This window comes from Globicephala melas, chromosome 11 (genome assembly GCF_963455315.2).
Source record: "Globicephala melas chromosome 11, mGloMel1.2, whole genome shotgun sequence".
Lineage (NCBI taxonomy): Eukaryota > Metazoa > Chordata > Mammalia > Artiodactyla > Delphinidae > Globicephala > Globicephala melas.
The window spans coordinates 38,382,199-38,409,593 of NC_083324.2; the positions used below are offsets into that span (position 1 = coordinate 38,382,199).

At 50.5% G+C, this 27,395-nt stretch overlaps 1 protein-coding gene and 1 pseudogene across 2 annotated transcripts; one reads left to right on the forward strand and one right to left on the reverse strand.

Annotated features, from left to right (window-relative positions):
- The first annotated feature begins 83 nt into the window (after window positions 1-83).
- TRAIP (TRAF interacting protein) lies at window positions 84-27,395 on the forward strand. 2 transcript variants are annotated; one of them, XM_030867165.2, is made up of 15 exons: window positions 84-1,589; window positions 7,964-8,021; window positions 8,525-8,608; window positions 11,018-11,057; window positions 11,663-11,790; window positions 13,022-13,116; window positions 13,617-13,730; window positions 14,488-14,575; window positions 15,325-15,414; window positions 15,862-15,950; window positions 23,575-23,730; window positions 25,971-26,019; window positions 26,293-26,442; window positions 26,554-26,604; window positions 26,826-27,395. In XM_030867165.2, the coding sequence occupies exons 1-15, from the start codon at window positions 1,492-1,494 to the stop codon at window positions 26,949-26,951; spliced, it is 1,416 nt and encodes a 471-aa protein (XP_030723025.1). In that variant the 5' UTR covers window positions 84-1,491; the 3' UTR covers window positions 26,952-27,395. The 2 variants fall into 2 exon arrangements, with proteins under 2 accessions (XP_030723025.1, XP_060163950.1); XM_060307967.1 differs by lacking the exon at window positions 23,575-23,730.
- On the reverse strand, window positions 2,412-2,600 carry LOC115858876 (small nuclear ribonucleoprotein G pseudogene; annotated as a pseudogene).

The window sequence follows — 27,395 nt, forward strand, 5'->3', positions numbered from 1 at the left end:
CCCTGGAAGGCAATGGGGAGGGGAGAGGCCGGGAGTTAGGTTCACAGGTAGTGAGTGGTCTGTGCTCAGTGCCATGCGGATTGCTTGGGCTGAGAGTACAGTTCATCCCTGCCACAGGGTGTTCCTTGATGGTGTGGCAAGGTCCTCTGGACTCCAGAAATCCATGTGGGTGGTGGGTACTGTGCTGGGCGTGTGCCGAGGAATAACCTCTGGTCTATGTTCTCACAAGTCCTGTTGAACAAGGAGCCCTTATCTTAACTTAGGCGTAGACCTGGAACCCACCAAGTGCCATCCACCATAGGGAGAGGCCTTTGGGCTTCCCTGGGTTGGGGAGTGGATGCAGGGTGGGCATTACACAAAGATTCTAGCCTGCCCTTTGTGTTGATTCCTCTTTCCTGTAAACAACACCTTTGTTTTCCACATAGGCCCCAAGGACTTTACTGTGGGTCTACTTCAGGTGGAACAGATCAGCTTTATATTATGGGGCTCTGTACAAGGTTTTTTTCTGGGGAGACGGGAGTAACACTGCTAAAAATAATTAATCATGAAAACTCCTAGGAATACTTGTTCCAGCCCAGATCAGCCCAGGTGAACTCACCAGGTATGCTGCTCTTTCTCAGAGAGGACCCCAAAGATAACTTCTCTGATGTGGGAATAAGAAAAAGGTTTGTTAGCCACTCATCTATGAAGCATCTGGGCCTCCAAAATTCCAACCCTACTGCAGTCCCGAGGAAAAACTTGATCCTCCTGAGAGCTAGGAACTAAAGTCAGGATACTGACCCTGCCACCTCTAAACTTAGGGATCATCAAGCTTTGCTTGTATAGAGCCAGAGTGAGCTTGAGGTGTCTGGACCTTGTCCATCTTTCTAGGACCACTCAGAGCGGAAGGCTGACAGGGTGGAGCGTTCTTTTGGTCTGGGAACTATGGGCTTCCACCATATGGTCGAGCACTGTCCAGAGGCCAGGGGACCCGCTCTCCATCGGGACCGTCGTCCCATTCCCCTACGGCCGTGGTCTTCTCGACTCCCCCGAAGTGCAGAGGAGGCTACGCCGAGAGAACAAGGCTGAGAAGCCCGTGCCCAGCGCACCTGGCACCAGCTCTGGCTTGGGACCATAACTCCCAGTCTTGCCCCAGAAAGGGGCCCGGCCGGCGGCGCAGCTGCTCTTCGTGCCAATCCAACGCTGCGCTCCTGCGGTACCGGCTGTCTTCCCGCGAGCCGCCTGAGAATTACCGCTAACAATTTCAGGCCCGCGCTCGGCCCCAGGATTCTTTACGGCCGGTGGGCCGCTAAGCCCCGCCCCTGAGGGTTCGTCCAATCCGGACCCAACCTTCAGTCCGCGCTTTCACGTGCCTTGTCGCCACTTCCGATCCGCTCCCGGAAGTTGCGCTCGGGAGGCAAATTTGAAGCAAGCTGAGACGCGGAAGCACGGCCAAGAAGCTGAACCCGTCGCGTTTTCCTTGGCTACCTTGGCCACTTGAGACCAGTCGTCATGCCTATCCGTGCTCTGTGTACCATTTGCTCTGACTTCTTCGATCACTCCCGCGACGTGGCCGCCATTCACTGCGGCCACATCTTCCACTTGCAGTGGTGAGTGACTGCTCTGTTGGAGCTGGGCGCTTGCCCCCGTACGGCTACAGGACTGTGGGGTGTCGGGCCTCCGGGCGACCCAGAGCCCAGACTGGTGATGAGGACGGCATTAGACGGAGCCCCACGAGAGGTCCTGACCTGGGCAGAGGCGGGTTATGGCAGGCTTCCCGGAGGAGGTGACAGCTGAGCTGAGGTCGGGGGTACAGGATTGGTTTAATGAAGACAGAGTAGGGGTTTCTTTGATCGACTTGCAAAGAGATGTGATTTCAAAATTAGCACCCCGGGCAGAAATGAACTTTCACCACATTAGCGAGCCCTTTTGTTTCTTCGAGACCTAGTAGACTGCTGGCTACCCGATTTCTTGTGGTTTGTTTGATGGTTTGGAATGATTCTGTCCAGAGTCATCTCGTTGGTCAGACACTTCAGTGTATTCACTGACCTCAGCAAACCCAAGTTAACATCGAAGGGTAAGGAGGTGCTTTCTAATCAAGCCGTTCTGTTGAGTGTGCAGCTAGTGGGGAGATTCCTCTAGCAGCTGTGAACAGGCTGATTCCGAGCTCCTTTTTTAATTGTGGTGAAATATGTGTAACATAAAATTAACCATTTTTTCATTTTTTTACTATACACTATTTTATTATAGTAAAAAATATATAAGATAACATTTAACATTTTAACCTTTTAAAAACTTTTGCAAAAGTTTACGTAACAAAAAAGTTTAGTATGAAAATGTACACAACCTGATTTTTATATCATTGTAAAACAGGCCCTTTGGAAAGGGAACACGTGGAAACAATTGATTTCTTTGGTGAACACAGCCATTGTTTATACTTGTTCCAAAACTTTTAACATGCTACTATTTCTTCATATTACCACCATTTCAGTATTGTTCTGTTGCCCAGTAGTTGCCATCTCCACACATTCACCTGTCACAAGATTCATAAAGGGATCAAATTCCTGCAATATTCCTTGGACGTGTCTGCCACCATTTAATTTCAATGATAACTTCTTCATAAAATTTTAAAATTTATCAGAAGGGTGTTTACTCAGTGAGCTCAAAGATGCCTTGCATTTTAACCTTTTTTTTTTTTTTTTTTTTTCCGGTACGCGGGCCTCTCACTGCTGTGGCCTCTCCCCCCGCGGAGCACAGGCTCCGGACGCGCAGGCTCAGCGGCCATGGCTCACGGGCCCTGCCGCTTCGCGGCATGTGGGATCCTCCCAGACCGGGGCACGAACCCGCGTCCCCTGCATCGGCAGGTGGACTCTCAACCACTGCGCCACCAGGGAAGCCCTTTAACCATTTTTAAGTGTACAATTCAGTGGCATTAAGTACATTCACAACGTTGTGTAAGCATCACCACTATCTATTTCCAAAACATTTCCATCATTCCAAACAGAGCACTGTATCCATTAAACAATAACTTTCCATTCTCCCCTTCCCACAGCCCATGGAAACCTCTATTTTACTTTGTCTCCTTGAATTTTTCTATTCTAGCTACCTCATATAAGTGGAATTGCACATTTGGTTCTTTCGAGTCTGGCTTATTTCACTAAGCGTAACGTTTTCAAGGTTCATCCATGTTGTAACATGTTTCAGAATTTCATTTTTATGACTAAGTAGTATTCATTGTATGAAAATACCTCATTTTGTTTATCCCTTTATCTGTTAATAGACATTGGGTTGTTTCCATGTTTCAGCTACTGTGAGTAATGTTACTATGAACATTGGTGTACAAGTATCTGTTCACATTCCTGCTTTCATTTCTTTTGGGTTATCCCCAGAGGTGGAATAGCTGGATCATACAGTAATTCTATATTTAATTTTTTGGGAAGCTGCCTTACTGTTTTCCACATCAGCTGCACCATTTTACATCCCCAGCAACAATGCACAAGGGTTGCAGTTCCTCCACATCCTTGCCAAAACTTATTTTCTGTTTTGTTTTTTTTCCATAATAGCCATCCTAATGGGTGTCTTCTCTTTTATTCTGTGTGTTTAAAGCTATCAGATTCCCTCTTAGCACTGCTTTTGCTGTATTACACAGTTTTGGTATGTTTTCATTTTCATTAATCTCATGGTATTTCTAATTTCCCTTGTGATTTCTTCTTTGACCCATTGGTTGTCTAAGAGTGTGTTGTTTAATTTCCACACATTTGTTCATTTTTCTTCTGTTACTGATTTTTAGTTTCATTCTATTTTGATCAGAAAAGATACTTCGTGTGATTTCAGCCTTTTAAAATTTAAGACTTGTTTTGTGGCCCAACATATGACCTTCCTAGAGAATGTTCCATGTGCACTTGAGAAAAATGTGTGTTCTGCTGTTGTTGGGGGGAGTATATGTCTGTTAGGTCTATTTGGTTTAAAGAGTTGTTCAAGTCCTCTATTTCCATATTAATTATCTGTATGATTGTTCTATCCATTATTGAAATTGTGGGGTACTGACATCTCCAACTTTTTAAATAATTTTTTTTAAACTTTATTTTTTTGGCTGCATTGGGTCTTCGTGGCTGCGTTCGGACTTTCTCTAGTTGTGGCGAGCGGAGGGCTACTCTTCTTTGCGGTGTGGTGCACGGGCTTCAGTAGTTGTGGCTTGTGGGCTCTAGAGTGCAGGCTCAGTAGTTGTGGCACACGGGCTTAGTTGCTCCACAGCATGTGGGATCTTCCTGGACCAGGGATTGAACCCTTGTCCCCTGCACTGGAAGGTGGATTCTTAACCATTGAGCCACCAGGGAAGTCCCAACACCTCCAACTTTTATTGGGGAACTTTTTGTTTCTCCCTTCAATTCTGTACAATTTTCTTCCACGTATATATTTCATATGTATTTTGTTAGGTGCATATATGTTTATAATTGTTATGTCTTGTTGGATTGAACCTTTTATCAATATGTAAAGTCGTTCTTTGTCTCTTGTAAACATTTTTGACTTAAAGTCTATTTTGTCTGACGATAATATAGTTACCTCAATTCTCTTTTTGTTACTATTTTTAATCTGCTTGAGAATCATAGGTTTCTTTAACTTGTGGAACAATTTCTTTAATCAGTTCTGGGAAATTATCAGCCATTATCTCTTCATGTATTGCCTCTATTCCATTATCTCTTTTCTTTCTATGTTAGTTTTTCATTTCTGCTATAACAAATTAACAACTAACTTAGTGGCTTAAGAAAACACAGATTTATTATTTTATAATTCTGGAGGTCAGAAGTCCAAAATGAGTCTTGCTTGGTTAAAATCAAGATGGAAGTGGAGCTGTGCCTTCTTTGGCTCATGGCCCATTTCTCCATCTTCAGAGTCAGCAGTGTTACATCTTCAGCTTTCTGTATGACTCCAATACTCCTGTTGCACTTACAGGGACCCTTGTGGTTACATGGGACACACCTGGATAATCTCTCCATCTCCTTAACTTAATCACATCTGCAAAATTACTCTTGTCATATAAGGTAACATACTCACAGGTTTCAGAAATTAGGACGTACACTTTTTGAGGGGAGGACACTATTCTACCTAACACTTTCTTTCTGGAATTCCTAGTTATATGTATGCTACACCTTATCACAGTATCTTTTATCTCTCTTATCATTTCTCATATATTTTCCGTCTTTCTAATTCTCGGTGTTTCCTCTGACCTATCTATCAATATACCAGTTCTTCAACTGTGTCTAAACTGCTATTAAACTCATCCATTGAATTCTTAATTTTGGCCATTTTTTCAGTTTTAGAATTTCTGTTTGGTCCTTATTAAATTCTGATATGTCACCTTTTATTTTCGAATTCTCTGCTGATATTTTCTTTCTTTAATTTTTTTTTTTTTTTGCGGTACACGAGCTTCTCACTGTTGTGGCCTCTCCCGTTACGGAGCACAGGCTCCAGATGCGCAGGCTCAGCGGCCATGGCTCACGGGCCCAGCCGCTCCGCGGCATGTGTGATCTTCCCGGACCGGGGCACGAACTCGTGTCCCCTGCATCGGTAGGTGGACTCTCAACCACTGCGCCACCAGGGAAGCCCTCTTTTTTTCTTTAATTTTAAAAAAGTTTTTATTTATTTATGGCTGCACTGGGTCTTTGTTGATGCGTGTGGGCTTTCTCTAGTTGTGGCGAGCGGGGGCTACTCTTTGTTGCGGTGCGCGGGCTTCTCATTGCAGTGGCTTCTCTTGTTGTGGAGCACTGGTTCTAGGCGCACGGGCCTCAGTAGTTGTGGCTCGCGGGCTCTAGAGCACAGGCTCAGTAGTTGTGGTGCACGAGCTTAGTTGTTCCACGGCATGTGGGATCTTCCCGGACCAGGGATCGAACCCGTGTCCCCTGCATTGGCAGGTGGATTCTTATCCACTGCACCACCAGGGAAGCCCTCTGCTGATATTTTCAATCTTAATTTTTATTTATTCAGCATAATGTGTTTATTATGGTCTGTGAAAATCCGAATATCTTAAGTCTTTGTGGATATGTTCTGGTTTGCACTATGTAGTGCTTTTTTCCTTGTATAACTGTTTACTTAAAAAAAAAATTATTGAAATACATTACAGGGACTTCCCTGGTGGTGCAGTGGTTAAGAATCCGCCTGCCAATTCAGGGGACACGGGTTCGAGCCCTGGTCCAGGAAGATCCCACATGCCGCGGAGCACCTAAGCCTGTGCGCCACAACTACTGAGCCTGCGCTCCAGAGCCCGTGAGCCACAACTCCTGAAGCCCGGGCGTCTAGAGCCCATGCTCTGCAACAAGAGGAGCCACCGCAATGAGAAGCCCACGCATAGCAACAAAGACACAACACAGCCAAAAATAAATCAATAAAATAAATAAATAAAACCTTTAAAAGTACATATATAATAAGTGTGTAGCTTGCAGAATTTTCACAAACTGAACACGCCCTTGCAACCAGAATTCAGAACAAGAAACTAGACATCAGCACTCCAGAAACCTCCTCCTGAGACAGGCTGGGACCTGGGACACTGCCAGAGTGCTTGCACTTGCACCTAGACAAACCTCTCCTCAAGCAACAGAATACAGAGAAACTATAGGGGACTAAAAATAAGTACATGTGTGCAGCAGCTGGGGCAAATTACAAACAAAAAATACAAAAAGGCCAAAACCCAGCTGTCGCTTCTGAAATGCCTGGAGCAAAAGCAGGGTACTGTGCATGACCCCTGCACATAGCACCAAAGGGGTGGGCAGACTACCTAAGCCACCCCTGTGGCTCAATCTGCCAACCCACCCCTACACTCACCCCATTTAAGGAGCCAGCTCCCCCCCCCCCGCCCCACAGTGAGCAAGCAAGGGCACCTGTTGCTTGTTTTTGCTCCCTGAGGTGCAGCACAAGTCCCAATAAAGCCTTGCCTGAATTTCTCCTCTGGCATCTTATCAGTTTCTATTGATTAAAGAGTCCAACGACCCAGGTTGGTGCACTCTTTCAGTTACTCCCACCTGCCCGCCTTTCCGCCACACATAAGGATAGCCACTGTCTTGACTTCCAGCAACATAGATGAGTTTTGCCTACTTTTTTACTTTATGTAAATGGAGTTATACACAATATACCTTTTTTTGTATCTGGCTTCTCTTCCTCAATGTTATATTTATGTAATTCATCCATAATTTGTTCTTAGTTGTAGACTCATTCGTTCTCATTGCTGTGTAGTATTCCATTATGCATTGTTAGCTTTGTATTATATGTATTTGAAAAATTATTTATAGAAAAAAAATTGAGGCCTAGGATTATGGTATCATCTTCCTGAAAAGATTCTGTTTCTCCCTGGTTCCTGGGGGTGGGATTGTTTACCAGTAGGAGACTACGTTTTGTTTTTGTTTCTTTTTGACTACGCTGCATAGCTTGTGGGATCTTAGTTCCCCCACCAGGGATTGAACCTGGGCCCTTGGCAAAAGCACGGAGTCCTAACCCCTGGACTGCCAGGGAATTCCCTAGCAGGAGACTATTTTAATTAAAATTTAAAGCAGATGGTGCATAGCTGGGCTGTGTTTTGCTTTTACTGCTACTTGCTTTTACCTCTAGTTTATCCTTACTTTGAAAGTGTACCCCTTTGGAGCCCTAGCTTACATGGGGGTATTATTACAACCCCCATCTCTGAGGGAGTCTGGCTTTGACTGTTGCTCCCCCATGCCCTGCTCCAAGCCTAGAAAGTTGACAAAATTACAGCTCAGGGGTAGGGAAATCTAAGCCAACAGGGCCCAAAAAAGGGCCAGTTGGTTGGAGTGCTTGTACCAGTCAGGCCTTGTGGGATATACCGTCATGGCCTGTGGTGCTGCCCTCCTGGGTAGGCAGGCATTGGGTCGAGGAGGAGCAGGACAGGCGCTGTTCTGGTCGGGGTGGCTACCTGGCCTGTATGTCTCGCTCCAAGCCATGGCTCACAAGTCTGTTTTTCTGTTTCTCATTCCAGCCTAATTCAGTGGTTCGAGACAGCACCAAGTCGGACCTGCCCGCAGTGCCGAATCCAGGTGAGGGTGGTAGGATGAAAACACCTCAGCTAAAGACAGCTCCTTGCCAGGGAGCAGGAATGAGGAAAGATCTCTGAAGCTAAGCAATGTCTTTGACCTATTTGGACCCTCGTGGTTTGAGGCTGGTCGAGCCTCACTTGTGCTTTTGAGCGGCTCGGGAGGCCTCTTTGTACCCAAAGATAGCAGGCGGATGGACTCATTGCCTGGGCCAATCTTCACCTGGGTAGATTTGGTCTCCTTCCCTGCCTTTCCCCTGCAATGCCCAGCACCTAGAGTTGGGGTTTCTTTTGAACAGTTACCACATGGGTCTGCAGTGACATGACTTCAGTAACCACCAAGCTAGTGGCACCAGCTTGGGCCACCTACAGGGTTACAGAGGTCCTCTCACTCCAAGGGATGTGCTGTGAAAGGTTAGGCCTGAGATGGGCTAGGCTGAATGTACACCCTTATCCTTGCCCATGACCCAGCTGTGCAGTCATACTGTATCTTGTTCTTTCATTCAGGTCGGTAAAAGAACCATTATCAATAAGCTCTTCTTTGACCTTGCCCAGGAGGAGGAGAGTGTCTTAGATGCAGAATTCTTAAAGGTACCCAGAATTTATCTCATTCTACTGAACCCCAAGCCCTCTGAGAGTTCACTTTCTGCTCCTACCCAGGGAGAGTACCTCGAGTATGGAGATGGAGTTCTGGAGGGAAGACTTGGTAGAGATTTCAAGGCAGAGGCTGAGAGAGCAGAGGACAAGTGATGATGCTACAGTCATTGGAGAAATACGCTGTTAGCGGGGAGGGGAGCCACTTGACTGTGAGCCCTCCCCTGGGGATTTCAGAGCAATTCTGACCATAGTTCAGAGTGCCTCTCCTGAAGTTCCCCCACCTCGCAAAGGGTCTACAACCATCTTTTCAGTCCTCAGCCAGGGAATATGTGTGAACCTACTGTTCACAAACCTGCCTGTGCTTCAAAACTGCCTGGGGAACTTGGTATATATCCAGGTGCCTGAGTCTTTCTCAGAGGAGGAATGGAGGGTAGAGCCCCTGGAATCAAGATATGCAGCCAGGATAGAAACCCACACTGCAGGGGAGGATGGGTGGGTTCCCTCCTACACTTATACTGCTTCCCCTCCAAGTGTAAAGTTTAGCTTTCTTTGTGTACAAAGGGATTGGATTGGCAGAAACCTCTCAAATAAGTGGGATTGGGGTTTGCAAGTGAACCTGGACTCTGAGGGTTAATTTGCTGGGCATCTGTCAGATCAGGATTCATTTGGCCCTGGTCCCAGGGTGCTGTGATGTCCTTGGAACCTCACTGCTTCAAGAACGTGGAACTTTTATGCCTAAAGCTAACATGTTCATCGTCATGGTAACTGCTCCCAGTTTTAAGCCGTGTCCTCCCTGTGATAAAGGCAACAAAGGCAGCTTCATTTCTTTCTGGCCTTCTGAGCCAGATCTAGGAGACAGGGAGGCAAAATCTTGAGTAGTTTGGAGCAAGGGCCTGGAAGGCACCCTGCTTGGGTGTGGAAGGAGCCAGGGGACTAGCGGTAGCTTTGGGCTGGCAGCCGTTCTCAGGTAGCCCGTGTGTGCCCTTCTCTGCCCACCACTTCCACCCCAGATGTCCGGCCTATTTGACCAGCTCAGCCACCAACAGTTCCTGCCCCAGAGTCCTGGGTAGAGAGTTTGACAACAGGGACTTATCCACGCACTGGGGCTAGGCCTTAGTATTGGTCACATGTGATATTCTGAGCCTTTTTTTTTTTTCTAAACTTATTTTATTTTATTTATTTTTTATTTTTGGCTGCATTGTGTCTTTGTTGCTGCGTGAGGGCTTTTCTGTAGTTGCATTGAGCGGGGGCTACTCTTCGTTGCGGTGCACGGGCTTCTCATTGCAGTGGCTTCTCTTGTTGCAGAGCACAGGCTCTAGGCGCATGGGCATCAGTAGTTGTGGCTTGCGGGCTCTAGAGCGCAGGCTCAGTAGTCGTGACTTGCCGGTTCTAGAGCACAGGCTCAGTAGTTGTGGTGCAAAGGGCTTAGTTGCTCCACAGCATGTGGGATCATCCCGGACCAGGGCTCGCACCTGTGTCCCCTGCATTGACAGGCAGATTCTTAGCCACTGTGCCACCAGGGAAGCCCGATATTCTGAGTCTTGCGTTGACCTGGGGAGGGTAATCTGGAGGAGGATTTTTCTGGATTGCATCGAGCTACCACCATGAACCCTAGGCCAAGCCTTTCAGGTCTGCCGAACCTGGTTTTCCTGCTTATGGAGTAGGCATGTCTCTTGCCCACAGGGGTGTTGAGTACATGGGACTCCTGAATGGGAGCTGGGCTCAGTTCTGCTTCAGCCTCTCAGTGGTTCTGTAGCAGTGGCTTTGGAACATAGGCACGCACTTTGAGAGGCCCATTTGACCCTCACAACAGTCTGGTTAGAGCCTAGCGCAGGTGAGGTTTCATCCAGGGGTGCAAAGTTGTCCTGGTTCACCTACCTGTTGGATTCTGGGGCTGGAAGATTCATGGTGCACAGAGCCAGCTTAGAGCTTGGAGAGGGGCAGACCATGAAGCAGGCAGGACCCAGGGTGGAGGGAAGCAGTGGTGGCCCAAGGTGCTTGGACATCCCAATTCTGTGTCCCCAGTGAGTGCAGCTAATGCCAGAGAGGGTCAAGGCCAGCACAGGCCCAAGGAAGCGATGGAAGCCTCTGCCATGAGACTGACTGCACAGGCGCAGCTCCACTTCTTTTGCCGCTTTTATGCCTCTTTTCCTGTCCTAGGGTCTTGTACCTGAGATTATTTTCGTCCATTTTACCTACTTTTTAAAAAGGCACACAGAGATAAAGCAAGGTTTCTCTCTACATTGTTGACTTAGCTTGGCCTTGAGGTGTGCAGGGTTCATGCTTCCCTGGGCCCATAGGCCTCCTTGTCCCCTCCTGGGGCTCCCCACAAGCCTTATGGGAGGCTGAGTGGAGGCCAGCTCTGATGCCTTCTTGCTGCTTATTGTGGATATTGCCTTGCAGAATGAACTGGATAATACCAGAGCTCTGCTTTCCCAGAAAGGTGAGTTCCCAAGGGGCCCTGGGAAGCCCCTGACTTGGGTAGTGGAGGGAGAGGCCCTGGGAGGAAGGCCTCCAACCTTCTGGCAGAGCCAGGGACTCTCCCTGCTTCATATGTCCAAGAGTCCTATCAGCTCTTGTGATTGGCAGAAAAGGAAAGGAAAGGGAGGTGACTGAAGCTGTCCACCTAGATCAGGTGAGCCTCTTCTCTTTGTCTGAGGCTGCTTGCCTAGGACCCGGGCTGGGAGGGGGCTATCTGATAGGACAAAATATTTGTAGGTGAGGGTTCCACTGCCAAATTTGGCAGGAACTTGTTTGAGTTCTGGGATGATGAATTAACTAGACCCACAGGAGCACAGAGCAGTGAAATCTTTACTCAAGTAGTTCCAAGCATCAGAAAGAGGGTCTCATCCCCTGAAGGAAGAGACTCTGGCTGGGTGTCCCTGGTTTGGTGTCTGCCAGAGAGAGAAGCGGGCCACCCAACTTTCTGGCCTGAGACTTGTTCCTCACCTGGCTCTGGGGTGGTGTGCTGGAGCCCAAGGGCCCATGTTCTCATACTGCAGTGTGGACGGGCCTCTCCTCTCCCTCTATCCCCCACCCTTGCTCCAGAGAAGGAAAAACGAGACGGCCAGCTTATCATTGACACTCTGCGGGACACGCTGGAAGAACGCAACGCCACTGTTGAATCCCTGCAGAAGGCCTTAGACAAGGCTGAGATGCTGTGCTCCACCCTCAAGGTGGGTCCCCAGGCCTTGTGGACACAGATTGCTGGGGAGATATAGTTTTAGTCCTGGACTCATCACTCTGGGCTTGTCTTTTGGTTCTGCCTTGGTCAATACCTTGGTTTGTGCAATTGTAAAATGGAGGCAAATCCCATCTTCCCCAGGCTTCCCATGCTGTACCCATCCAGCCCATGAGAAAAGGGTCGTATTGCCTGCACTTATGGATTTTGTACTAGGTAGTTTCGAGAGGTGAGGCCTGCCCAGTGCTTCATGGAGGGGCTGCTCAGCCAAGACGTCAGTGAGGCTGGGCCGTGCTTCCAAAAGTGGTTTGTACTCCACTGACAAAGCCAGCCTGAAGAACCTTCCATTAGCACTCTAGTTCTTTGCTGGGCTGCTCTCTGGAGCCAGATCAAACAGCATCCCAGGGAGGAGCAGGGGGCCTTTGAAGTCGGCTGTGCTGAGCTGACTGGGCAGATCAAAGCCTGCAGAGCAAGTGGCTCTAGACCCAAATGAATATTGTGTCAGCCTAGGTTGGTGAGCCTCTTGCTCTCCGAGGGGCATGAGGTGATTGACTTGAATCCACAATTGATATTCTGGCCTCGTAGGAAGGAGCAGTCCTTGCTGGATGCCATTTGAAAGGGAAAGGGAGCCATCCTTGTGAACAGATAGAGCCCCAGGGTGTTCATTGTTTCTGTCTCTGCTTCGTGGCTGGCCTGGATCACGTGGCCTGGCCAGTGGGAAGGAAGGAGTGAACCAGCACCTGGCTGTAGAGCAGGAGTCTGCTGGCAGTCCCAGGTCAGAGATGAAGTGGCCAGGTACTGAGGGCAGCCTGGCCAGCTGCCTCTGGCTCAGCTCTCCTACCCCAGCAACTGTCCATAGGTCTAGCTGGTGGATAGCGCAGCCTGGATTTGTGCTCCAGGCTTCTTCAGCTTCCTACACAGCAGGCCACAGGACCCTGGCAGCCCCCAGCAGGCCTATAGATCCTGGGAGTGGGCTGTGCCTATGGTAAGACCTATCTCAGGAGGAAGCAAACAGGGAGGTGAGGAAGCAGCTGGCCTAGGGCCTCTTAGCAGAAAAAGCATAAGCCAGAGTGGGGCCCAGGAGCCTTACCTCCTGGGGGTTGGAGCATATGCTTATCAGCATTTTCAAAAGCATACAGTTCTAGGGTAGTGTTCTCCCAGTGACTTTAGCCTTGGCCCCAGGAGCTTCCAAGCAACAGATATGTAGGGGTACGTTTGCTCTTCAGAAGCAGATGAAGTACTTGGAACAGCAGCAGGATGAGACCAAACAAGCACGGGAGGAGGCCCGCCGGCTCCGGAACAAGATGAAGACCATGGAGCGGTGAGCTTGGATCTGGGGCCTGCCCTGTGCCCTTGCATCTAGGGCCCTCTGGGGCACAGCTCTCAGGACTTCAGCAGGGGCTGGCTCACCTCTGTAGCTCAACTCTCCATAGGCCATGGGGGGCTCAGGCTAGCTGAGTATGGGCACAGGTCTTACTCAACCTCTATGGGCTCCTCTACTTTCCATGGGGGCTCTTGCCACACTCCTCCCTGTCCCTGTTGCCTGTGGCCAAATGACCTGGCAGGGGTTTTGTTCCAAGAACCTCTCTCTGGGGATCCCTGACCTGAGGCTCTCTGTCAACACCCCTTCTTCCTCAGCAGCATCACTGCAGCTGTGCTTAGCTCTGCTGTGGGGCCTTTCTTTGGACAGACCTGCCTGCTGAAGCATCCTAGCAGCTCAGGCTGTCACCATAGCAACGGCAGCAAAGGGAAGCAGAGCTGCACTGGGTACCTACCCATCAGCCTCCAGATTTTAAATGCCGTGGGCTGGGTGTTTTTCAGAATTGAGCTCCTACTCCAGAGTCAGCGGCCCGAGGTGGAGGAGATGATCCGCGACATGGGTGTGGGACAGTCAGCGGTGGAGCAGTTGGCTGTGTACTGCGTGTCCCTCAAGAAGTGTGTACTCTGGCCCCTCTATCCAAGCCCAGGAGCTAAGCCATGGCACCCCAGCCATGCCTCTCCGTCTGTTGCCCATCTCTTGTAAAGCACAGCAGGTGGAGTTAAGGGGCAGGCTCTGGAGCCGTGCTGCCTCAGTTTGAACCCTCACCCCTTTCACCATGTGGCCAGGAGCCAATTTCTTAACCTCTCTGATCCTCAGCTTCCTGAATGGAGATAATAATAACTTGCCTCACAGGATTTTGAGAGAATTGAGTGTGAACTATAAGTGTTATTTCTAAAGACGTTGGCACAGCTTTCTGAGCCATGAGCCCCATCATGATATCTGGAGCCTGTTTCCTATTAGCACTGTTACTGACCCTGCCTGGCTTGCATCAGAAACTCAGCTCAGATGTTTACTACAATGGGTGTGAGGTGGGAGAAAAGGGACCACTTGGCTGACAGGCATGGAGGATCCCAGATGCCTCGTGTAGGGGTCAGGTGGTGTAGGGGGCCTCGTAGTGGGGCCGGGGCTTCCTGCACACCCTCTCAAATCGCCAGTGCCTGCAGGCAGGCAGGGAACAGAGACTCACCAGCTCTCCTTGCATTGGGTGCCAGACCCTCCACAGCACCACCTGGTCCCCTCTGGGCTCAGGTGTCAGAGTAGGAATGAGAAGGGCTGAGGGCTTGGGCTGGGCTTTGTGTTTGGTTGGTGCTGTGGCTCAGTCTGACCAGCAGGTGTCTGGTGCTGACATGTCTTTCCATGGCCCCTTTGTAGAGAGTACGAGAATCTAAAAGAGGCGCGGAAGGCCTCAGGGGAGCTAGCCGACAAACTGAAGAAGGATTTGTTTTCTTCCAGAAGCAAGGTAATTCAGTGGGGAGCTGACAGTGAGGGGAGAGGTGGCTGTCCTTTTGTCATGCTCATGTGTGTCTCCTAAGCAAGGCCATGGGGCTGTTGGATGACTCACAGAGGCTGGTTTCTGATCCTTACTGGGCATTGACTCTGGCTACATGGCTTGTCCAGTTAGGGTGGTAGATCAGGCAGGTATCCCCCCAGCCTCTGCACACTTCTGTTCCTCTCTGCTCTTCTGGGTACCTCTCAGCTGGCTGGAGCACACAGGTCCCAAATGTGACAGCTGCAGGTGCCTGTTTTTTGTTCCAGGCCCAGAGTATGAGGCCTCTTGTTTGGGGGTATTTTTTGTTTTGTTTTTATTTTGTTTGTGTTTTTTGGCCACGCCACTCGGCTTGTGGGATCTCAGTTCCCCAGCCAGAGACTGAACCTGGGCCATGGCAGTGAAAGCCTGGAATCCTAACCACTAGGCCACCAGGGAACAGCCAGTAGAAGGCATCTTGGAACCTGATGCAGTCAGCACAGCAGTTTTTATTTCTGGGCATGGTGCATCCATGGGCAAGGGTGTAGGAAGTAGCCCTTGCTCCTGGGCAGCTCCAGATGGACATTGCCGGACTAAGGTCCAGCCCCATGGAGCTAGGGTCTCCCTCCCGTGTTCCCAGCTCTTCTGGACCCTGGGCTACCACGAGCTGGTGTAGCAGCAGGTGCGGGCAGGGCACATGGGCACCCCTGGGTTCATCCTTTTCTCCTTACACTTTCTTGTAGTTGCAGACAGTCTACTCTGAACTGGACCAGGCCAAGTTGGAGCTGAGGTCGGCCCAGAAGGACTTACAGAGTGCTGACAAGGAAATCGCAGTGAGGGACATCTCTGGCCAGGCGGGAACGAGGGGTGGCTTATGTGCCCTCCAAGAACAGGGCTGGCCAGTTCTGCCCGCGAAACCTTGCACCAGTCAGTGGTGGTGGCTCTGGGATCCCTGCATCCTCCTGGGTCAGGGTGGGTCAGGACATGTGCCTTGGCCCTTGGTCTGGAGCCGGGGCCTCCTCAGCAGAGGACAGAGAGCACCTGGGTCTTCCTCACAGTCTGTCCTGTGCCTACATCCTTGAGACCACCAGAGTAGGGGCTCCACCAGAGACGGGTTCTGAGGTCGGGTGGTCCTGGCTTCCTGAGCCTGATATTTGGGTTTCGGGCCTTGTTCTGTTCCCAGTGGGCTTGCCTTTCGTGTGTGGTGCTCAGTCCTTGGTAGTCCCTCTGGACTTGGTGCCTCAGCGGCTCTTTCACTCTCTTCTCTTTCCTTCCCCAAGAGCCTGAGAAAAAAGCTAACGATGCTGCAGGAAACCCTGAACCTGCCACCAGTGGACAGTGAGGCTGTCAACCGCCTGGTTTTAGAGAGGTTTGTTGACCCTCTGGGGTGGTGCAAGGGCTATAGGCTGGAAGAGCTCCCTGGTAAGGGTGTCCTCACTCTTCCTGGCTTTGTGGGAGTGGGTGGCCCATGTGGGCCTGAAGGCTGTGGACCCCCTGCCCTGGGAGATAGCCAAGATTTAGCTGGAAAGCAGCTTTGAGGTAGATTCTGGGTTCTGACAAGGAGAGGCCAGGGGAGGCCAGAAAGTACCTAGGGCTGGTCAGAGAAAGGGCAGGAGCACCAGCTCAGGGCATCCTGTTTATGGAATGGCTCACCTAATGTATCCGTCTGCCCCAGGTTCTGAAACAACCATGGAAATACTGTAACTCTCTTCTGGTTCCAGGAATATGCACATTAAAGCTGCCAGCAGAGGGAGCCAGAGGCAGAGGGATGGGTGTCCTCCTCCCCAGTGTTCCACAGAAGCCAATGGGCTGAGAGGGTCCTCAGGGCAATCTCCTGCCTAGCAGCCCTCCTGATGGTCCAGACAGAAGACACAACCCAGCAGCCCAGCCACTTTTTTTTTTTTCCCCGAGCCACGCGGCATGCAGGATCTTAGTTCCCCAGTCAGGGATTGAACCCATGCCCCCTGCATTGGTAGTGCGGATCCTTAACCACTGGACCACCAGCATAGTCCCCAGCCACTTTTTTTTTTTTGGCTGTGTTGAGTCTTCGTTGCAGTGCATGGGCCTCTCATTGTGGTGGCTTCTATTGTTGCAGACCATGGTCTCTAGGCGCGTGGGCTTCAGTAGTTATGGCACGCAGGCTCAGTAGTTGTGGCTCACGGGCTCTAGAGCGCAGGCTCAGTAGTTGTGGCGCACAGGCTGAGTTGCTCCGCGGCATGTGGGATCTTCCCGGACCAGGGCTCGAACCCGTGTCCCCTGCATTGGCAGGAAGATTCTTAACCACTGCATCACCAGGGAAGCCCCCCAGCCACTTTTATTTCAGCCACTTTTGTTTTTATTTAACTATTTATTTATTTAGGCTGAGCAGGGTCTTAGTTGCAGCATGAGGGATCTTTAGTTGTGGCATGCAGTCTTCTTAGTTGCAGCATGCGGCTGTTAGTTGCAGTGTGTGGACTTCTTAGTTGCGGCATGCCTGTGGGATCTAGTTCCCCGACCAGGTATCGAACCCGGGCCCCCTGCATTGGGAGTGTGGCATCTTACCCACTAGACCATCAGGGAAGTCCCTTTGAGCCACGTTTCAACGTTGGAAACTCATTATGCTCCCTCTTCCCCACATCCACTCAATTGCTAGAGCCTGCCCATCTAACTTCTGTGGTGCCTTCCTGACCCTTTTCCTTGCTCCCACCTCCGTGTGAGACTTGTGACCCATCGCCCCACTCCTCCCCCCTGTCCTGTATAGCAGCCCCAGGGCATCATGCCACTCCCTTGCCAAACATCTCCCAGGACCCTTGGCACTGGCCTCAGGCCCTCATGGAGCTGGCCTTGTGGGCTGCGGTGGATATTCAGGCTTCAGCCAAATCACACTGCCCAATGCAGCAGAACACCCCTTGCCTTCCTGCTCCTATGCCCTCCTGTGTTTCTGCTCTTCTCCACACTGAAGTGTCAGCTGCCCTGCGGAGCCTTCCCTAGTCTCCTCAGCAGAAATAAGCTCACTGTCCTCTGCACAGGTAGCACTTCTTATTCAGATGTCATCAGCTGCTAGCGTCCACAGAGGTGCTCTAGAGGCTTTCTGGAGCCTGGTCTACCCCCTGTGTACACACCCGGCTGTGAGTAGACCGGGAGCTGCCTCCTGATCTGTGTCCCCACCATCAGCTTCCTCACACACACGCTCCTTCCCCCACACCATAGTACCCGGTCAGCATCTGAGGGGGGCAGTGAATGCGTGCAAGCCAGTTTCCTCTCATTCTCCTACCTTTCATTCCTCAGTCTTTCTCTTTCCTTTCATACCTCAGGTCCTCCAGTGTTTCATTTTTTTTTTAATTATTTAATTTATTTATTTTTGGCTGCGTTGGGTGTTCGTTGCTGTACACGGGCTTTCTCTAGTTGCGGTGAGCAGGGGCTACTCCTTGTTGTGGTGCGCTGGCTTCTCGTTGCGGTGGCCTCTCTTGTTGTGGAGCATGGGCTCCAGGCGCACTGGCTTCAGTAGTTGTGGCACGTGGGCTCAGTAGTTGTGGTGCACGGGCTTAGTTGCTCTGCAGCATGTGGGATCTTTCTGGACCAGGGCTTGAACCTGTGTCCCCTGCATTGGCAGGCAGATTCTTGACCACTGCGCCACAAGGGAAGCCCCTTCCAGTGTCTCTTTACAGAGCCAGGGCTGCCTGCCTGCCCCAGTTTAGGTCTGAGGGCTGTGGGAGTGTGATGGGCACATGACTCTGTGAGGTCCAGCCTGTGGCTGATTTTGACAAACTGAGCTCTGTTTCTGGTCCCTCCTACCTACTCTACACTCAGAGTCTATCGGCCCAGCCACCTTGGAAGCCCCAGGTAACATGAGGGCTCTGTCCGGAGCTTGGCAGGTATAGTACCCACCCTCAGGGAGCTGTTAGTCTCAGTGACCATCTCATGTAGATAGACCTTTAGAACCCAACCTGAGTCAAGGCAGAAAGTAAAAATCCTTTTTTTTAGGATATCACTCAAGGCTGCTGTCTGCAAGCTCCCCATCGTGCTCTCTCCACTTTCTATTCCATGGGCCTTGGTGTTTCCATGCACTTGTCATCTGTGTCTGGCGTCCACAGTAAGGGGGAGCACAAGCACAGAGGCTTCCTCTAGGTGCCCAGGGACTTTCCATTCCTGCTTTTGCTTACTTTCTTTTTATTTATTTGGTTGGTTAGTTGATTGCACTGGGTCTTAGTTGCAGCAGGCAGGCCCCTTAGTTGCAGCTTGGATGCTCCTTAGTTGCAGCACATGGGCTCCTTAGTTGCGGCAGGTGAGCTCCATCGTTGTGGCATGCGAACTCTTAGTTGCGGCACGCATGTAGGATCTAGTTCCCAGACCAGGCATCGAACCTGGGCCCCCTGCATTGGGAGCTTGGAGTCTTATCCACTGCGCCACCAGGGAATTCCCAATTTCCTTCCTTTTTAAGGCTGAATCAGCAATCGCATTTTAAATTTGCACACATTCTTTCTTGCTCGCTGAATACATCCTTGGCAAAATATGCTATACCTTGTTTTATGGTCTAGCATTTTCATTTCTGTCAGGGCCAGTGTTTGCACATCATGGCCTTTCTCTTGGACTTCCCTCTCATGCTTGGGGGTCCTTGGCTGCCTGTGGCCCTCTGAGGAGGAATAACAGAAAGGTGTCCTGGGAACCCAACCTTTATGGGCAGGGATTGGGAGAATGTGCAGTCATCTGGTATCATGTCTGAACCTAGGTGCAGAGGGATTTGCTGTCAGGTCCAGTACTGGCTGCCGTAAGATCCCGTGGATGGTTTGCAGGTGACTTTAGAAAAGGCCCTTCTCATTCTTGGCCCCAGGTAGCAGGCTCACTTCCTGGTGCTCACTCCCTGATGTAGGGAGGGGTGGCACCAAGCTCGCACCTTCCATCAGTACCCCCATTTTCAGGCTTGTTTAATGCATCTGTAAATCCAGGTCTTCCCCGCTCCTCCCTTGCATCCGTAGCCCTCTCCTGGTGGGTTCTGGCTATTGTGTAAGTCTCCTATCCCCTGGCCATGCTCTCTCCCAGATTTTTGTGGAACTCTATGGGTACTGATGATGGCTGCCCATTCCATTTGTTGCAGTAGGGTTATCCTTCACTCCTGTCATTTTAGGGAGGCCTCAGGAGGTAGCTATAACCCCCAACCACAGAGGAGGTGTTTGGAAGACCTCTCTCATGGACCCCAGGAGCCCCTGACCTCCAAGCTGAAGGGAGTTGGGGAGGCCTTTGCTTAGGGTAGGCCTGCCGGTTGCCATGAGTTCATGGAGGACACACTGACTAACTCCCGTGCCACACAGGTAATAGGTCTGCCCAGGGCCTTGGTTGAGTTTTGGAAAGAGGGGTGTCTTGCCCCAATTCCTGAGTCCTCTGGCATGAAGCCCTGTATGTTGGCCATGGGTGACTATCCCAAAGATGATGGTATCACCCAGGAGGACCTAAAGCCAAGCCCTCAACCAGTTGGGGGGTGTATATGGCCACTAAGCTCTAGACTCTTCCACCTTGTCTGTCAGACAGACAGAAGGTGGGAAGGAAAGAAGGACCATTGGCAGGAAGAAAAACAGGGTTCGAGCTTATAAAAGAAGAAGGATTTACCAGGAAGTGTCTGAGGGAACAAGAAATGTGTTCATATGAGCCAGATGGTGTGGGGGAGTGAGGGAGGCACTGAGAGAACCTCCTGAGTCTTGAATTTAGTGTTGGGGATGGCCAGGAGGTGTGAGTGAAAAAGACTGGCTTGGCTTGAGCCAAGGCTGGGCACATGCCATGAACACCACTGGGCAAGGTCTGAGGCAATGGCAGCAGGAAGTCCTACCCTGAGCCACCTGGAGGGCAAAATGGCTGTCATAGCCAGACCCTGCCTGCCACCTGAGTGCACCTCTCTTAACCTGGACCTGGACTTGCTGAGATTGGTAAAAAGTGACAGAGTAACAGATCTTACAGAAGATTGGCATGGGGCTTCCCTGGTGGCACAGTGGTTAAGAATCCTCCTGCCAATGCAGGGGACACGGGTTCAAGCCCTGGTCTAGGAAGATCCCACATGCCGCGGAGCAGCTAAGCCGTGCGCCACAACTACTGAGCCTGCACTCTAGAGCCTGCGAGCCACAACTACTAAAGCTCACGTGCCACAACTATTGAGCCTATGCTCTAGAGCCCCTGGGCTACAACTACTGAAGCCCACGCGCCTAGAGCCTGTGTTCCACAAGAGAAGCCACCGCAGTGAGAAGCCCGAGCACCACAATGAAGAGTAGCCTCTGCTCACCACAACTAAAGAAAGCCCGTGAGCAACAACGAAGACCCAATGCAGCCAAAAATAAAAATAAATAAATAAAATAAAATTATTAAAAAAAAAAAAAGATTGGCATGAGTGGTCCTGACTGCTGCTTTATGCTGTGGTTCCCAGAGTGGGAAGCAAAGCAATGCGTGAAGTTGGTCTGAGGTGGGTCTATGCAGCCTTTGCTTCCACCTACAGGCAAGGAAAGGGTAGAGCTTCCAGGGGTCTGGCCAGGGAAAGAAAGAGAGAGTCCAAGCTTCCCAGATTGCTTACCTACCCAAGTCAGTGCAGGTAGTTCCTTTCCTCTGATCTGCACACCCCATCTGGCTCCTGGCCAGAGACTAATACGGCACAGCTCATCCCTCTGTCCCTGAGTAGTGAGAGTAGGGCTGTGGGCAGCTCTGAAAGGCTCCTGAGGGAAAGAGTGGTCTTGGGGCTTCCCCTGCCACTCCCCGGAGTTCTCTGATCACAGGAGCTGGGGAGCCCCACCAGGTCTGGATGGGCTAGAAAAAATCCTGTTGGCTTAAATTTTCTAATAGAATTATACCCTTCCCCCATTAAAAAAAGTAAAAACACATGCATTGTTGAGAATTTGGAAAATATGGACTTATCCCAGAGGTAGTCACCATTGACCAGCGGAAAATCCCTTCAAGTCCTTTTTCTGTATGTGGTAGAGTGGGGGATGTGTGTGCACAAGTCATGTGATTATACTATACATAGAGTTTTCTTTGTTTTTTTTTCCCCCAATTTTATTGTGGTAAAATATACATAACATAAAATTTACCAACTTTTTTTTTTTTTTGGCTGCATCCGGTTTAGTTGCGGCACGCGGGATCTTCTTTGTGGCATGTGGAATCTTTCACTGTGGCGCGCGGGCTTCTCTCTAGTTGTGGCGTGCGGGTTTTCTCTCTCTAGTTGAGGCACGCAGGCTCAGTAGTTGTGGCGCATGGGCTTAGTTGCCCCACGGCATGTGGGATCTTAATTCCCCGACCAGGGATCGAACCCGCGTCCCCTGTATTGGAAGGCGGATTCTTTACCCCTGGACCACTGGGGAAGTCCCTTACCAACATTTTTAAGTGTACAGTTCAGTGGTATTAAAGATGTTCATAAGGTTGTGCAACCATCACCAACATCTATCCCCCGAAGTTTTGTCTTGTAAAAAATGCTATACTCATTAAACAGTAACTCCCCATTTCCTCCCCCTCCCCCTCAGCCCCTGGCAACCACCATTCTCCTTTCTGTCTCTATGGTCTTGACTACTCCAAATACCTCATGTAAGTAGAATCATACAGTCTTTTTGTGACTGGCTTCTTTCAGTTGGCATAATGTCCTCAGGGTTCATTCATGTTGTAGAATTTCTTTTTTGAAGCTGAATAATATTCCATTGTATGTATATACCACATTTTGCTCATGCATTCTTTTGTAGATGGACTCTTGGGTTGCTTCCACCTTTTGGCTATTGTGGATAATGCTACTGTGAACACGGATACACAAATATCTCTTTGAGATCCTGCTTCCAGTTCTTTTGCACATACACCCAAAAATGGAATGGCTATATCACTTGATAATTCTAGTTTTAATTGTTTGAGGAACTGTCTTTCTGTTTTCCACAGTGATTTAATCACTTTACATTCCCACCAACAGTGCACAGGGTTCCAATTTAAGAACATTCTCACCAATAGTTGTTATTTTCTGTTTTGTTTTTTTTTATGGTAGCCATCCTAATGAGTGTGAGGGGTGTCTCATTGTAGTTTTGATTTGCATTTCCCTAATGATTAGTGGTATTGGGGGTCTTTTCATGTCTTCATTGGCCATTTGTTTAGGGGGGTGGTTTCTTTTGGCCATTCTGCGGCTTATGGGGATCTCAGTTCCCAGACCAGGGATTAAACCTGGGCCACAGCAGTGAAAGCCCAGAATCGTAAACATTAGGCCATCAGGGAACTCCCCTTTATTGGCCATTTATAAATCATCTTAGGAGGAATGTCTGTTCAAGTCCTTTGCCCATTTTCGATTGGGTTATTTGCTTTTTTGTTGTTGGGCTTTAGAAGTTCTCTATATATTCTGGATTTTAATCCGTTAACAGATATATGATTTGCAAATATTTTCTCCCATTCTGTGGATTGCCCTTTTACTCTATTGATAGTATCTTTTGATGCGCGAAATTTAAAATTTTTGTGAAGTCTAATTTTTCTGTTTTTTCTTTTGTTGACTATAGAGTTTTGTATTGCTTTTTAAATTTAACATATGAGCACTTTCCCATGTTATTAAGTTTACTCTCTAGAAACACTACTTTAATGTGTATATCATATTCAAGCTATGACAGTACCAGCCCCCTAGGGGAGTCATTTTGCCAGTTTCTAAGATTGTGCCATTTGTCATAATAAGTAGCACTGGAAGGGACATCCCTTTACTTCAGTCTGTGGTCACCTCTCTGACAGGATCCTTGCCTTGCATTCTGAGAAATGAGGCTACGTGAACAAAAGACCTTTTAGTTGTACATTTGGGTTTTGTGTGAGTTTTTGCTTGCTTCCTTTCATGTCTTCCAGACTTCCACTGTGTGAAGGACTAAGCCAAGTGGTTTTTTCTGTAGAGATTTGGGCTTCCTTGCAGGATGGCTCTAAACCAGGTGTGGGCTCCAGGCCCCTGGAGCTGAGCCATCTCTGATGCTTGAGGGGCTTTTGTCCTTCTGGGCTGCCGCTGTGGTCTTGATTAACCAGGCCATCTCTGCCTATAGCCCAGCTCCTGTGGAGATGCTGAACCTGAAGCTTCGCCGGCCAGCCTTCGGCGATGATATTGACCTCAATGCCACCTTTAATGTGGATACTCCCCCAGCCCAGCCCTCCAGCACCCAGCATGGCCATGCCAAGAGGCTCTTCCCAGAGAAGGCACAGTAAGTGGTAGCCCCTGGCCCTTCCACAGCCTGGAGGGAGGATGGCTAAGAGATCTCTGCAGGTCCTACCCTAATAACTCTGAGTGGCTGACAGGGCAGTGAGGGTCACCTGGGCTTGGCCATGGCCATGGCCATGGCTTTGGTTCCAGCTACCTTTCTGCCCTCTCCTGAGTACTCAATCTGTACAAAGCCCTTCTGTTGCTTGTCTCATTAATCTTCACAATCACCCTTCAAGCAAAGTTGGGGATGTGAATTAGAGAGAACATGGGGGTCCTAGCAGGGGCAGGTCTGGGCTGATGCTGTTGGGAGGCAGGGTGCTCCCAGTACCTTGAATGGGCTCGCTGGAGTCTTAAGTCAGGGACTCTGAACTTCCTCTTCCATTGTGTGCCCCACAGGCTCATGCTTGAGGCAGGACCATATCAGACCATGGAACCAGAGCCCTACCACTTAAGGAGGTAGCCCACAGGGGCAGACATGAAAAGCTATGAGGAGCTGCAGTGGTATGGGTGGGACCTGCACTATTGGTACAGTGGGACTGGGAGTAGGGAGGCTGTCTCCTTGGCCAGGCAGGCCACTAGTTCATCATGGAGACAAGAGCTGCTCCTGTACATCCATGTAGTTGTACGCTGCTCAGGTAAGGGAGTCAGGGGCTGAGCAAGTTTTTTCTCAGTCAAAGACTTTGGACATGAGAGAAAGAAATTGAGATGTTAGGCAGTGGAGGTAGAGGAGGCCCAGGGAGAGGACAAAAGGGAAAGCCAGCTGGATTTTCTACCCCTCCCCAGACTCAGGGGCAGAGGCACCAGTGCTGTATAGGGCCAGGCCTGGTAGCAGTGAGAAACAAACCTAGAGCATGTGGGCTACAGTCAGGGGGCCTATCAGTGCCTGCTCGGTACTCTGGCTTCCTCTTGTTGCCTCTTTAACTATACAGGTTGAAAGTGGGCACCTGGGGCCTGCAGGCTACCATACCTTTTAGAGACATTTCTACCATCTTCAGTGCCTGTGAGGGGGGTGAGGGAGCCCAGCCTCCCCAGAACCGGACTTGCAAGTGGAGCAAGAGGAGATTCTTCCCATGGTCATCATGCGGCATCACCACAGGCTATGGGGACAGGAACAGAGGGGTTCAATATTTGCAGGCCCTGATCCTGCCCCTGTCCTTATGGCTTTGAGAATCCACAGGGTCAGCCTTAGGTCACCATTCTCCCACTCTTCTGGGAAGATATGAGAAGAGGGTATCCAGCTGCTAGGGTCCCCAGGAGTTGGATGGAAACACTGGGTCCAGCTCTGGAACTAGGAGTGGCAGACTAGGGCCTGGGGCCATGACCTGTTCTGCCCCAGACCCTACCTGCACAGATTTATCTAGGGACATGGCCTAACCCTGTGTTCTGAGAGTACTTTACGGGCTCTCTAACTTACTGAGGGTCCTCTGGAGGTGGTGACCCCTCTCTGGGCAGATGGGGCTAGGCCTGAGCTCATTTTCAGGGCATGAGTGGCCTGCCTTCTGTGGGTAGTGAATTTGTTGGGCTCTCCAGCCCCACATACAGCCCAGGATGTGGTGAGGTGACTGAGAGCCCATCATTCCAATGGTGAGTGGAATTGGTTTGTCCCTGAGTGGAAGCCACAAGATTGGAATATGGCCCAACCTCCCCTGCCTCCACCACTCTGGTGGCTGTGGCTATCCAGCTGTTCACAGACCTGCTCTTGGGGTAGGGATTACTGAGGTGCCTTGCCCAGCACGCAGCCATGCCAGCAGCCATGCCACGCGGTGGCTCCCCAAGGGGAATGTGCTGAGCCTGGTTCGCCTGCCCCCCCCTTTTAAAAATATATTTATTTGTTTGCTTGTTTGTTTATGGCTGCGTTGCATCTTTGCTGCACGGAGGTCTTTCTCTAGTTGCGGCGAGCGGGGGCTACTCTTCCTTGCGGTGTGCGCGCTTCTCCTTGTGGTGGCTTCTCTTGTTGCAGAGCACGGGCTCTAGGCATGTGGGCCTCAGTAGTTGTGGCTCACGGGCTCTAGAGCACAGGCTCAGTAGTTGTGGCTCACAGGCTCTAGAGCACAGGCTCAGTAGTTGTGGCGCACAGGCTTAGTTCCTCCGCGGCATGTGGTATCTTTCCACACCAGGGCTCGAACCCGTGTCCCCTGTATTGGCAGGCGGATGCTTAACCACTCTGCCAACAGGGAAGTCCCTCACCTACCCCTTATGTCTTGCTCACCTGCCTCTTGTCTTCACGTTTTGCTCTTGCAGTTCTCCCGTTCAGGACGTTCTCAAGAAGATGCCCAAAGGCCCCAAGCAGGTAAGGCTTCCCAGAAGAAGCTCAGGCAATCACCCTCCAACTCTGGCCGGGACTGAGTATGAATCTGGTTTTCTGAGAGGTCAGGGTCTTGCCAGAGTCCTCTCACCCCTGGAGGACTGAAGCACTTTGGAGCCACCCTGGGAACCCTACTCACTGTCCTTCCTGCCTCCTGATGAAGCATCAGAGATCCTGATCCTATTCCAACACACCTCCTACCCTCCTTGTTTGCTGCCATCCGGCTTATCAAGCCTGGCTCTGGGGTCTCCTCTGCAGGAGTCCCAGCTCTTGCTGGGTGGCCAGCGCTGTCTGGGAGAGCCTGATGAGGAGCTGGCTGGTGCCTTCCCTGTCTTCATCCGGAATGCTGTCCTGGGCCAGAAACAGACCAAGAGGACCAGGGCAGAGCCCTGTCGCAGCACAGATGCAGTGAGTGTGGTTTCCTAAAAGTGGCAAGTGCCAGCCTCCTTGGGGGTGGGGCTGGGTGGCCAGCCCCCTAGCCCATTAGCCTGGCCCACTCACCTCTTCCTTCTGCTTTAGGTAAGGACTGGCTTCGATGGACTTGGAGGCCGGACAAAATTCATCCAGCCTGTATCCTTGTTCTGTAGCATTGGGCTGAGCTGAGCTGTGGCGCCCACATCATCCCTCACCTGTACCCCCAGACCCCAGCCCACCAGTGGCTGCAGCCCCAGGTGTGCAGAGCCAGACCTTACTCAGTATAGCAGGGCTGCCCACCACCAAGTCTGAGCCTTTCCTGCCCTGCATTCCATTCCAGTCCCCTCTTTAGGCCTCTTCCTTGACATTTCCTTCAGACTGACACGACTATGATCCGCTCACTGCCCGTTAAACCCAAGCCCAAGGCCAGGGCTAAGCAGAGACTGGGGGCCAGGACAGTGCTCCCTCCCTCCCAGGCCAAGCTGGACACCTTCCTGTGGTAGTGAGAACAGTGAGTCTGATCAGTGGCCAGATACATGCCTCTGACTTATAGGCCGAGGACTGCGGACTGGCTCGGCAGATGGTTTGCGGGGCATGGCCCCTCTTCTAGGACCAGCCCTGAGGACAAGGATAAACAAGAAGATGGGGGTGAAGGTGAGGCCCAGAAACTGTGCTTTTCCTGCACACACACACTGCCCCACCCCCCATCATACTGGGTCTCCCTGTGAGAGCTGATGTGATCAGCTCACTGTTCCTGCCAGCAGGGTTTGCTCCGTATTCCAGGCTCCCATTTATAGCCATGATCGGATGTGGCTGGGCTGCTTCTGGTCCTCCAGACCAGGGTTTTTTGTTGACTGTAAGGACCAAAGTGCTTGAGGCTTCTCAGGCAGCCTCAGCCTGCCCAAGCTTCTGCCTGTCTCTCTGACTTGCTGTTGGCCTGGACCAAG